This window comes from Monodon monoceros, unplaced genomic scaffold (assembly GCF_005190385.1).
Source record: "Monodon monoceros isolate NGI ecotype Baffin Bay Population unplaced genomic scaffold, NGI_Narwhal_1 Super_Scaffold_18, whole genome shotgun sequence".
In the NCBI taxonomy this organism is placed as follows: Eukaryota; Metazoa; Chordata; class Mammalia; order Artiodactyla; family Monodontidae; genus Monodon; species Monodon monoceros.
The window spans coordinates 140,717,775-140,730,764 of NW_021703774.1; the positions used below are offsets into that span (position 1 = coordinate 140,717,775).

The 12,990-nt window shown below is 39.9% G+C and overlaps 1 protein-coding gene across 1 annotated transcript in view; it reads left to right on the forward strand.

The window, feature by feature from the left end:
• Window positions 1-12,990, forward strand: part of AGBL4 (ATP/GTP binding protein like 4) — a 1,273,876-nt gene that overhangs the window by 731,922 nt on the left and 528,964 nt on the right. The window contains exon 5 of the mRNA XM_029227007.1: window positions 2,579-2,795. Coding sequence (XP_029082840.1) covers window positions 2,579-2,795 — 217 coding nt within the window. The remainder of the gene's footprint in view (window positions 1-2,578; window positions 2,796-12,990) is intronic.

Below are 12,990 nucleotides of genomic sequence, written 5' to 3' on the forward strand. Positions count from 1 at the left end.
AAAGTGTAATCTGTTGTTTTTGGATGGAATGTCCTATAAATATCAATTAAATCTATCTGGTCTGTTGTGTCCTTTAAAGCTTGTGTTTCCTTATTAATTTTCTGTTTGGATGATCTGTCCATTGGTGTAAGTGAGGTGTTAAAGTCCCCCGCTATTTTTGTGTTACTGTCGATTTCCTCTTTTACAGCCATTAGCAGTTGCCTTATGTGTTGAGGTGCTCCTATGTTGGGTGCATATATATTTATAATTGTTATATCTTCTTCTTGGATTGATCCCTTGATCATTATGTAGTGTCCTTCCTTGTCTCTTGTAACATTCTTTCTTTTAAAGTCTATTTTATCTGATATGAGTATTGCTACTCCAGCTTCCTTTTGATTTCCATTTTCATGGAATATCTTTTTCCATCCCCTCACTTTCAGCCTGTATGTGTCCCTAAGTCTGAAGTGGGTCTCTTGTAGACAGCATATATATGGGTCCTGTTTTTGTATCCATTCAGCGAGCCTGTGTCTTTTGGTTGGAACATTGCATCCATTCACCTTTAAGGTAATTATCACTATGTATGTTCCTATTACCATTTTCTTAATTGTTATGGGTTTGTTTTTGCAGGACCTTTTCTTCTCTTGTGTTTCCCACTTAGAGAAGTTCCTTTAGCATTTATTGTAGGGCTGGTTTGGTGGTGCTGAATTCTCTTAGCTTTTGCTTGTCTGTAAAGCTTTTGATTTCTCTGTCGAATCTGAATGAGATCCTTGCCTGGTAGAGTAATTTTGGTTGTAGGTTCTTCCCTTTCCTCACTTTAAATATATCATGCCACTCCCTTCTGGCTTTTAGAGTTTCTGCTGAGAAATCAGCTGTTAACCTTATGGGATTTCCCTTGTATGTTATTTGTCATTTTTCCCTTGTTGCTTTCAATAATTTTTCTTTGTCTTTAATTTTTGCCAGTTTGATTACTGTGTGTCTCGGCATGTTTCTCCTTGGGTTTATCCTGCCTGGGACTCTCTGTGCTTCCTGGACTTGGGTGGCTATTTCCTTTCCCATGTTAGAGAAGTTTTCCACTATAATCTCTTCACATATTTTCTCGGGTTTTTTCTCTCTCTCTTCTCCTTCTGGGACCCCTATAATGTGAATGTTGTTGCATTTAATTTTGTCCCAGAGGTCTCTTAGTCTGTCCTCATTTCTTTTCATTCTTTTCTTCTTTATTCTGTTCTGCAGCAGTGAATTCCACCATTCTGTCTTCCAGGTCACTTATCTGTTCTTCTGGCTCAGTTATTCTGCTATTGATTCCTTCTAGTGTAGTTTTCATTTCAGTTATTGTATTGTTCATCTCTGTTTGTTTGTTCTTTAATTCTTCTAGGTGTTTGTTCTTTAATTCTTCTAGTTCTTTGTTAAACATTTCTTGCATCTTCTTGATCTTTGGCTCCATTCTTTTGCCGAGGTCCTGGAGCATCTTCACTATGATTATTCTGAATTCTTTTTCTAGAAGGCTGCCTGTCTCCACTTCATTTAGTTGTTTTTCTGGGGTTTTATCTTGTTCCTTCATCTGGTGCATAGCCCTGTGCCTTTTCATCTTGTCTATCTTTTTGTGAATGTGTTTTTTGTTCCATAGGCTGCAGGATAGTAGCTATTCTTGCTTGTGCTCTCCGCCCTCTGGTGGATGAGGCTATCTAAGAGGCTTGTGCAGGTTTCCTGATGGGAGAGACTGGTGGTGGGTTGAGGGGAGTGTTGCTCTGGTTGGCAGAGCTCAGTAAAACTTTAATCCGCTTGTCTGCTGATGGGTGGGTCTGGGTTCCCTCCCTGTTGGTTGTTTGCCCTGAGGCAACCCAACGCTTGAGCCTACAGGCTAATGGCAGACTCTGGGAGGGCTCACGCCAAGGAGTACTTCCCAGAACTTCTGCTGCCAGTGTCCTTGTCCTCACGTTGTGCCACGGCCACGCCCCGCCTCTGTAGGAGACCCTCCAACACTAGCAGGTAGGTCTGGTTCTGTCTCCTGTGAGGTCACTGCTCCTTCCCCTGGGCCCTGATGTGCACACTACTTTGTGGTGCGCCCTCCAAGAGTGGAGTTTCTGTTTTTCCCAGGCCTGTCGAAGTCCTGCAGTCAAATCCCACTAGCTTCAAAGTCTGATTCACTAGGAATTCTTCCTCCCGTTGCCAGACCCCCAGGTTGGGAAGCCTGACGTGGCGCTCAGAACCTTCACTCCAGTGGGTGGACTTCTGTGGTATAAGTGTTCTCCCAGTTTGTGAGTCACCCACCCAGCAGTTATGGGATTTGATTTTATTGTGATTGCTCCCCTCCTACCATCTCATTGCGGCTTCTCCTTTGTCTTTGGATGTGGGGTATCTTTTTTGGTGAGTTCCAGTGTCTTCCTGTCGATGATTTTTCAGCAGTTCGTTGTGATTCCAGTGCTCTTGCAAGAGGGAGTGTCCAACCTCTTTTGATCATAGATTGGTATATGTTGTTGTCCCTGGCCACCACCTAGGTTTCTTGATGTTACAGTTTCAATCTTGGGCATTTATTCCTACTGATTACATTTTGAAGCTTGAACAACTGTCTGATATGCCCAAATTTGTTTGTATCTTTCAGGCAAAGACTGCCACCTAAAAATGTTTACTACTACCGCTGCCCGGACCATAGGAAGAATTATGTGATGTCCTTTGCATTTTGTTTTGACCGAGAAGAAGATATTTACCAGTTTGCTTACTGCTACCCATATACGTACACTCGCTTTCAGCATTACCTTGACAGCCTGCAAAAGAGAAACATGGATTACTTCTTCCGGGAGCAGCTGGGTCAGAGTGTGGTAAGGCCCATTCAGAAATGGGAAAGCTGGGGGAGGAGCTTAGCACTGGTTTTTATTGAATGCAAATAATAGATATTGGTGCTTTGTAGACTATATGCTCTGGAAATTTAAAAAAATCATTGTTTTTTGTGTGTAATATTTTGCTACTATGGCCACCAGGAAGTCAAAGAATAGGATAAGGCAGTTGTGTGTCCTTCTGAATGAAGCTGATAAAGCTCTCTAACAAAATACAAAAGTTCTGGTGAATCCCCAGAACTGTGAGATAAAAAGAAGGCTCTACTGGGTGTTACAAAAGGTGTGAAAGCATTTTATGAGTCTAAGCTTACGAGATGAAGAATAAATTTGCTTTTTAGTGAATTTAACTTGACTGCAGTGTAGGTTAGCAGGTGGTGTGCAGTATGGTTGTGCTGTCCACAGTGTGTTCTATCTCTGCCATCTATTAGTTCCCCAACCCTTCTTCCTTCCTCAGGTTTAGTTTTCTGGGTCTGGAGATTTCAGTCTTAAATTCTATATTAGTTTCTTATTACTGACATAACAAATTGCCATGAACTTGGTGGCTTGAAACAACACAAATTTATTATCTTACAGTTCAGGAAAAGTCTGAAATTGGCCTCTTTGGGCTAAAATCTAGATATCAACAGGTCTGTGTTCCTTCTGGAGGCTCTAGGGGAGAATTCATTCCACTACCTCTCCCAGTTTCTAGAGGCTGCTTGCATTCCTTGGCTTGTGGTTCCCTTTCAGTCTTCAAAGTCAACATTGACTTATCAAGTCTTTCTCATGCTGCACCACTCTGATGCTGAATCTCCTGCCCTCCTCTTTCACTTATAAGAACACTTGTGATTACGTTGAGCTCACGCAGATAATCCAGGATAATATATCCATCTCAAGATCTTTAACTAAATCACATCTGTAAAGTCCCTTTTCTCATGTAAGGTAATATATTCACAGGTTCCAAGGATTAGGACTTGGACATTTTGGGAGAAGGGGTGCATTGTTCTGCCTACCACACTTTCCTACTGTCTTTTCCTCTTTTTCTCCCTGTCCATCCCAGGAGCTAAAAGTGTCCTTCACATTGGATGCATAGGTTTTGTTCTCTGCGGTCAGAAATACTTCAGTTGCTAGTAAAGAATATCTTCCCTCTACTCTAATCCTCTTCCTAACAGTGCTTCTGATGGGTGCCATGTATATCTGGTGCCTATATCTTTTGAACTGAGAATTGGGACACATGGTGTATTAGTCAGCATGCTAGTAGGAAACAGATGGCAGCCTCACATTAGGATAATTTGAGGAGAGCTTAATAAATGGGCTGTTTACAAGGTGCGGGCACCGCGTACAGAAACCACGGGGTATAGTGCAGTTCCCTGGGGCTAGTAACAGCTCAAAGGGTGTGAAGGGATGAAATGGTTAACAGAACCCAATAGTAGAGAGTCATGCAGTGGGCCATCTTGAGTGGAACAGTGACCTTCAGTTGAGGAAAAAAGTTAGCCTGAGATGATCCCACAGGGAGGGAGCTGAGAAAAATAAATACATAGAGCTCATTCTCTTACTTCCCTCTGATCTACTGCTAGGGGTTCCTACTGGCCAACCCAATTGGAAATCAGAGGGCAAGAGAGCCCACTGAAGTAATCCATACAGATAAGTTTCCCTGAACAAAGAAAATGATGGAGAAGGGCAGAGAGTGGTTGTAGAGAGCCAAATAGAACATATTAGTCACACATGGTCTGATCAACAATGTATTACTGGAGACAGCAGATTATTTCAGATGGGACTGTTGGAGAAATCCTGAGACGAATGTTTGCCAGCCATATGACTTATGATATAAATTAAGAGAGAAAGAGTTTCATTCAATACTTGTGACTTTTTAAGTGTGGGATCTGTTCATTTCATTCTTGTGTCCACTGCAGCCCTCTCTTAGATTTATGCCAGGCAGAATGTAGGTGTACATTGAATGGCTATGGAGTAAATTATTGAATGAATGAAAGAATGAATTAAGATATATCTAGAGACAATGTGAAGAGCTAAGAGCATCAGAAAGCTGATAGGAGGAATAATAGTATAAGTTAAGCTTCCAATAACTAATATACAAAATACATACCTAAAATAACAGCTCATTAAATGAGATAGAAGTTTATTTCTCTTCCATATATAAATCTAGATGTAGGCAATCCAGAGCTGATAGTGTGGCTCTGCTCCTTGAAACTCTTAGGGAGTCAAGTTCTTCCAGCTTTCTGCCCTGCCATCCCTGGGATGTGGCTCTCAAACTCAGTGTCAAATGTGGAATTCTGTCACATCCATGTTCCAGGCAGCAAGATTAAGAAAGTAGGCGGAGAAGGGAGAAGATACAGTATTGTGGCACTTCCACGTTTATCCCATTAGATAGAACTCATATCCACACTTAACTAAAAGAAGGATGAGAAATGAAGTCTTCATTCTGGGTGAGCTAAAAATTAGTAGTCCTATAGATATGGAGGTGAATTAATATTGAAGGACATCCTGAAGTTTCTGCCATAAGAAGCTTGAATTATGTGTCCAGCTCTAATACCAAATTACTCATATGACCTTGAATGTTACTTCCCTTTTCTGGGGAAAAGTTTTTCATCTATAAAATGAGAAAGTTGAAGTTGGTAGGGGTTTTTAAATTATTCTTTGAGGAATTCCTCAGTTAGAGTAAAATAATTCGAGACCACTGTCCTACTTCAGACCCTGTGAGGGGTACTGTAGGGATATATAATGGAGTATACAAGTCATGGTGTACTTCCAGAAATGTATTCCATACCAGAGGAAATAAGACATTAAAAAATATATATTATGTTTTTTTAAAGTATATAATTAAGGATCCCATGAGTTGTTTAAAGAATTTATGGTCAGACTAAACACCATGGAGAAGATGGGCTTTACGCCGAGTTTTGAAAGATGGGTAGGATTACTGAATACAGAGTTGGCGAGAAGGTAGCCCAGAGAGCAAGAAACAGCCTGAGTCATTGCATGGTGATAGTTGGTCAGAAGTCTGGTTTGATTGGAATAGGGAACCTTCCTACTGGAAGATAAGGATAGACAGGAAGATTAGGACCAAACTCTGAAAAACCTTGATTGTCATATTAAAGAATTACAGCTGTATCCTTTATTCAGATTCAACACACAGACACTAGATCAGGCACTTTATATGTACTGTCTTACTTGTTTCTCACAACAGTTTTGTGGGGTAGGCAGAATTATCCCAGTTTGGGGATAAATAATCTAAGGCTAATAAGTTACTTGGCTAAAGCTACATGGCTAGTTCAGGACTAGGCCAATATTTAAACCCATGGCTTCTAATGCTGTGCCCTAGCACTTTGATGGACTCATTGCTCCTTTCCACATTGGACCGACTAAAATCAATAGTAGATTTTGAGAAAGGGATTATACCTTATCCAAAGCTACATCTTAAGAAAGTAAAGTTAGTGGAAGTGCAGGGTGTACCTCTGCTGGCTAAACCAGATTAGGGGAGCTCTGTGTGTTGGCTCCATCCCCCTGATCTGGGTCTTGAAGCAGATACCAGAGACATTAAGGCCTTCTGGCATACTCTTGCAGACAGGACAGTTCTTGGTTACCAGAGCGTTTGATATGGCTTGTGACTGAAGCCACCACTATAGTTAAGCCCTACTCCAATTTGGAGGGAGGATAATTACAAGTAGGAAGGCTAAACATGTCAACAGACAGTTCTTAGAGAGAGCAGGCAGGAAGCAAGATTTTGAATTTCTAGTGCTGGAACTATTAATCACCATGGGCATAGCTGCTATTGCTACTAATTATATCATCCAAAATGGCATTTTATTTTGTTATTTACCAGTGGCCCTTTCTAACACCAGCAAACAAAATCCCTTTGTGCATACATCAAAGCCACAATCTGACATTTAAGTTAAATACATCATAGGAAAGATCTTTATTTTCTTGTTGTTATAACACTTTTATTGAGGTATAATTTACATACTATAACATTAACCCATTGTAAGGGTACAATTCTGTGATTTTTAGTAAGTGTATAGAGTTTTACAACTATCACCACAATCTAATTTTAGAACATTTCATCGTCCCCAAAAGTTCCCTTGTAAATCCCCACTTCCACTCCCAGCCCTAGGCAACTATTCATCTGTTCTCTGACACTGTAAATTTGCCATTTCTGAACATTTCCTGTAAGTGGCATCACGCACTATTTAGTCGTCTTTTGCATTTAGCACCTTTCACATAGCATTACATTTTTGTGGTTCATTCATGTTGTAGCATCCATCAGTAGTCCATTCATTTTTAGTGTTGAATAGTATTCCATTGAAAATATATACCACACTTTCTTTTTCTGTTCTCCAGTTGATGGACATTTGGATTGTTTCCAGTTTGGGGCTATTATGAATAATGCTATTATGAACATTCATGTGCATATCTTTGAGTGGACATGTGATCACATTTCTCTTGGGTAGATTTCTAGGAATGTAATCATTGGGTCATATAAGTTCACATTCAACTTAAAAAAAACAAAAACCAAAAAACGTGCCAAGCTGCATTCCAAGTTAGTGCCATTTTGCATTCCTACCAACAAGGTAGGAGAGAGGGTTGTAGTTTCTCCATGTGCTTGCCAACACTTGGAATTACCTATATTTTTCATTACAGCTATTTTAGTGGGTATGTAGTGAAATCTCATTGTGGTTTTATTTTGTGCTGCCCTGGTAACTAGTTATGTTGATTATCTTATAATGTGCTTATTTGCCATTCATATATCTTCTCTGCTGAAGCGTTAGTTTAAACCTTTTATCCATTTATTTAAAAATTGGTTTGTGTTCTTATAATGAGTTTTGAGAGTTCTTTATTCTGAATGCAAGTCCTTTGTCAGATTCATGCTTTGCAAAATCCCCCCCAATCTATACCTTTAATCTATACCTTATACCTATACCTTAATCTATACCTTTTCATTCTCTTAACCATGTCTTTTGAGGAATAGAAGTTTTTAATTTTGAAGTCCAACTTATCAGTTTTTTCTCTTAGGGATCATGCTTTTGGAGTCTTACCTAAAAGCTGCCCATCTGAAGGCCACAAAGATTTTCTCCTATGTTTTCTTCTAAAATTTTTATAATTTCCACTGACATTTAAATCCATGATCCATTCAGAAGTAATTTTTTATATATGGCATGAGGTAAGGGCCTTAAGTTCACTTTTTTTTGCATATAGATATCCAATTGTTGCAGCGCCATTTGTTGAAAAGACTATAACCTTTTACCCATGAACTATCTTGGCACCTTTCTCCAATGCCTCTACTCAGTTTTTCTTTTTTCTTTCCTATTTTCAAGGCTAAATTGTCAGGGAGTCAACCCTGTGTCTGTGTAGGTCAGCTATGATTGGACTGAGTTTGTGCTCATCCACTCTGAGTCTGTAAGGCTTCCATCCTCTGACAGTGGATTTGTGTGTGGGTATGGGGAGCACAAAGTTCGGGCAGTTTTCAAGTCTGACCTGGCTTTTACTTTCCCTTTTGTGTTGTGTTCCCTGTGTGCATATGTGAAGCCTCAAGGTTGTTCATGTGTGTGTTGCTACTTTAGGCTTCTTCTCAGGTCTCTGATGAGCCTGCACCCAGTCTCAGCCAGCATATTCTTGTCCCAGCTATGCAACTGTGGGCCGTTCTCACTTGCCCACAGACAATGCTGCTGGGTCTGGGCACTGCCTACTTCTCCAAATTAACTGAGTCCCTTCGACCATGACAGAGAAGCTGCCAACCCTCACAGCCTGGCCTGTCCTAGCATTCACCAAGCCTGGGGGAAGATGGAACCAATCCAGGACAGAACATCATATATTCCCATTCTTATTACCTGAAGTTCAGCAGTTTTTAAAACATAACAGTTTTGAGATTGTTGTCAGTTTGGTCAGTTTCCAAAACACTGAAATGGTTGTTCGTTTCAATTTTGTCCAGCTTTATATTTGTTTTTTGGGGATAGCATTTATCAATACTCTCATTCCAGCATAGCCAGAATTAGATTTTAACTGACTCACATGAGTTTTTAAATCATATAGCCCTTGTACTGTCAGACATAGTGAAATATTGCATTATTGTCAAATGTCATTGGACTAGAGGAACCATAACTCGTGTGTGTGTGTGTTTTGAAAGTATTAGATGGAGAGAGTGATTCCCATACTTAGGGATACTTGCCAAAAGGAAGTGTCTAACAAAGAAAATAGTCTGATAGTGTATTTTAGGGAATCACTAGAAAATCATTTATATGAGAATAATATTGTCTAGGCTCTGCCACTGGCTAGCTCTATGACCTTGGGAAAAACATTTCTCTATGGGCCTTAGAAAGCCAGACCAGATTATTTCAAACATCCCTTCCAACTTCAACGTAAATTATGGTTCAAATGTTGATGACATCCTTTTGTATGTTCTAAGTCACTCATTAGCTTGTTGTAATGTTGCCTTTCAATCTGCCCTTTATTTTCTAACAATGGTAGTTATTGAGTGCTTAGCGTGTGCCAGACCCAATGCTATGACTTTTATATGCATCCTTTCACTCAGTCCTCACAACACCCCTATCATATGGTTAGTACTATAATTGAATGCCTAACATGTAACCAGCTTGTCTAAGCTCTGGGGATACAGCAGTAAAAACAGGCATAAATACATGCCTTCATGGAGCTTACATTCTAGTAGAAAGAGACAGACAGTATTGGAGAAATTAAATCAGGAAAGGAAATACATTTTGGGGAGAAGCCTTCACTTAGAAGGAAGCATTCAAGCTCTGGGCTATAAGTATTGTCTTCTCCCATTTGCATTTTTAAAAGCTGAGATTCAATGAGATTCAATAATTTGTCTATATCATGTAGCTGGGATTTGAAGCCATGCCTTTGTGGACCCCAAAGAATGGACTCTAAACCAATCCTGGATAAGGAAGTATTCTGTTCACATATACAGTTATTTACTAAATTCTTCCAAAGCCATTCCTCAATACTACAAATATCTAGTAAACACCTTCTACCTGTCAGGCTCTATATTGGGTGCTGGAGACAGAAAGATGAGTACAAAACGCACCCTGCCCCTAAGAAATACTCCATGTACTGGATGTCACAGACATAAAGGCTAATAATAGCAATGATGGTAAGAAACTTGATGTAACAGAAGTAGGAGGCAGAGGAAAGGCACAAGGGAGGAAATGAAGCATTAAGGAAAGAGGCATCTTGAATTGAGAATCAAAGCATGAATACAGAGGCTGAGACACCTGGTGAGCCCTGACTATTTAGTGTGGTTCCAAATGACAAGAGCACAGGGTCAGCAGAAGAAGAACAAGAGGAATGGTGATTGGGAAAGAATGAGAGGTAGGTGGAAGCTGCGTCAGGAGGGCTTTGAATGCCAAACTCAAGAATTTGGACTGTATCCTGAGGGCAGTGAGGAACCAAGCCGGAGGGAACATGATCATTGTGGCACTTAACCCTTCCATCTCCAGGCTGCCTCTGCTGATGGCAGCTGATCTAGAAGTCAGGTTAACTCCTGCCTGTCTGTCCAGTTGGCTTTCCTTTTCTCAGTCAGAGATATTTCACAGGACAAGAGCACTAGGAGGAAAACTTTACTACCAAGACACATGTATAGTGATGATAATGTCATAGAAATACCCAGAAAAGCTTGTCTCTTTGATCTTAACATTTCACACAATTTCAGAGTTGGCAAAGACTGTAGGGGTCACACTCAAATTTAACAAATATATTAGGCATTTCCTATGGGCAAGGACCTAAACTGTATGGAACAGCATCTTCTCAACATTCGAGAAATATGACTTTTCAACCACTATTCACATACCTCTTGAGGCAGCCTGAGCTCTATCCCAATGACAAATAAGTCATACCATCCCCAGAAGGAGCTGCCTCCCTGTAACCTCCTCTCTTTGGTTCTACCACCACCCTCTGGGCCCACCCTGCATGTACTCGCTCCTCTAGCCCCTGGACAGGCCTGCAAAGATAGCAAGACAGTGGCCACAGCCCCCTCATGAATCTTCCCTTTTCCAACCTAATCCCGTTCTTCCTCCTCTCCTCCCTCGTAATTCTACATTTCTTCATATTCCATGGTTTCTAAACTCTGTACCTTCTTTGTTGTTCTCTAGACATGATCTAGGTTGTCAATTTCCTTCTTAAAATACCAGAACTGAATGTAAAACTCTGCAGGTGATCTAAGCATGCCACAGCAGAATAGAACCATTGCCTCTCTTGCTCTGGATCCTAGATCGCTAGAAATGTAGCCAGAATTTACATTTGCTTTTTTAAACAATGAGGCCTTCATGTAGTAAATTTTTGTTATTGTTCTTTAAATAAAACTTATTTTTTTATTTCTTGGATAGTCTTTTTTAAAATAAATTTTTATTTTGGAATAATTTTAGATTTTTAGAAAAGTTGAAAAGGTAATACATATAGAGAGTTCCAACATATACTTCACCCAGTTTTCTCTACTGTTAGCAGCTCAATATCAAAAAAACAAACAACCCAATCAAAAAGTGGGCAGAAGACCTAAATAGACATTTCTCCAAAGAAGATATACAGATGGCCAGCAAACACATGAAAAGATGCTCAACATCACTAATTATTAGAGAAATGCAAATCAAAACTACAATGAAATATCACCCCACCCCAGTTAGAATAGCCATCATCAAAAAATCTACAAACAGTGCTGGAAATGGTGTGGAGGAAAGGGAACCCTCTTACACTATTGGTGACAATGTTAATTGATACAGCCACTATGGAGAACAGTATGGAGGTTCCTTAAAAAACTAAAAATAGAACTACCATGTGACCCAGCAATCCCACTACTGGACATATACCCTGAGAAAACCATAATTCAAAAAGAGTCATGTACCACAATGTTCACTGCAGCACTATTTACAATAGCCAGGACATGGAAGCAACCTAAATGTCTATCAACAGAGGAGTGGATAAAGAAGATGTGGTACATATATACAATGGAATATTAGCCATTAAAAGGAATGAAATTGGGCCATTTGTAGAGACGTGGATGGACCTAGAGACTGTCATACAGAGTGAAGTTAGTCAGAAAGAGAAAAACAAATACTGTATATTAACGCATATATGTGGAATCTAGAAAAATGGTATAGATGATCTTATTTGCAAAGCAGAAATAGAGACACAGACATAGAGAACAAGTGTATGGATACCGGGGGGAAAGAAGGGAGTGGGATGCATTGGGAGTTTGGGATTGACATGTATACACTATTGATACTATGTATAAAATTGATGTCTAATGAGAACATACTGTAGAGCAGGGGTCCCCAACCCCCGGGCCATGGACAAGTACCGGACTGCCGCCTGTTAGGAACCGGGCCACACAGCAGGAGGTGAGTGGCAGGCGAGCGAGCAAAGCTTCATCTGCCGCTCCCCATCGCTCACATTACCGCCCGAACCATCCCCCACCCAACCCCCCCACCCCGCATCCGTGGAAAATTTGTCGTCCACAAAACCGGTCCCTGGTGCCCAAAAGGTTGGGGACCGCTGCTGTGTATCATAGGGAACTCTACTCAGTGCTCTGTGGTGACCTAAATGGGAAGGAAATCCAAAAAAGAGGGGATATAGGTATATGTATAGCTGATTCATTTTGCTGTACAGTAGAAACTAACACAACATTGTAAAGCAACTATACTATAAAAACTAATTAAAAAAAAAGAAAGTTAAAAGATCATATATAACCATGAAACATTTGTCAAAACTAATAAATTAACATTGGTACATTACTATTAACTAAACTACAGAAGTATATTCAAATTCTGTCAGTTTTCCACTAATATCCTATTTTGGTCTCAGGAACTGATCCAGGATACCACATTGGCCTATACTAATAGATTTTACAAGTATAATTGTGACCTCTTACATTTATCCTAAGTTTAAACTTATTGGTTTTAGTCCTTTGTTCTAGGCTGCTGTGATCATTTTGATTCTTGGATTCTCTTATCTGCAACATTAGTGACATCACTCAGAATTTTTAAAGAATATATTTTTTAAGAGTTAGTTTAAGGCAAGGATACAAGTGTTTATAACAGGATAAGACCTGAGACTAAGAACAGAGATCCATGTATATTACCAGATACTTCTGTGGAATGCCTAGTTTGGCATTTTTATTTCAGTCCCTGAATTTGATTTTGCTACTAACCCCAGTAGCGTAAGTCACCTAAGTGAACAAGACTTT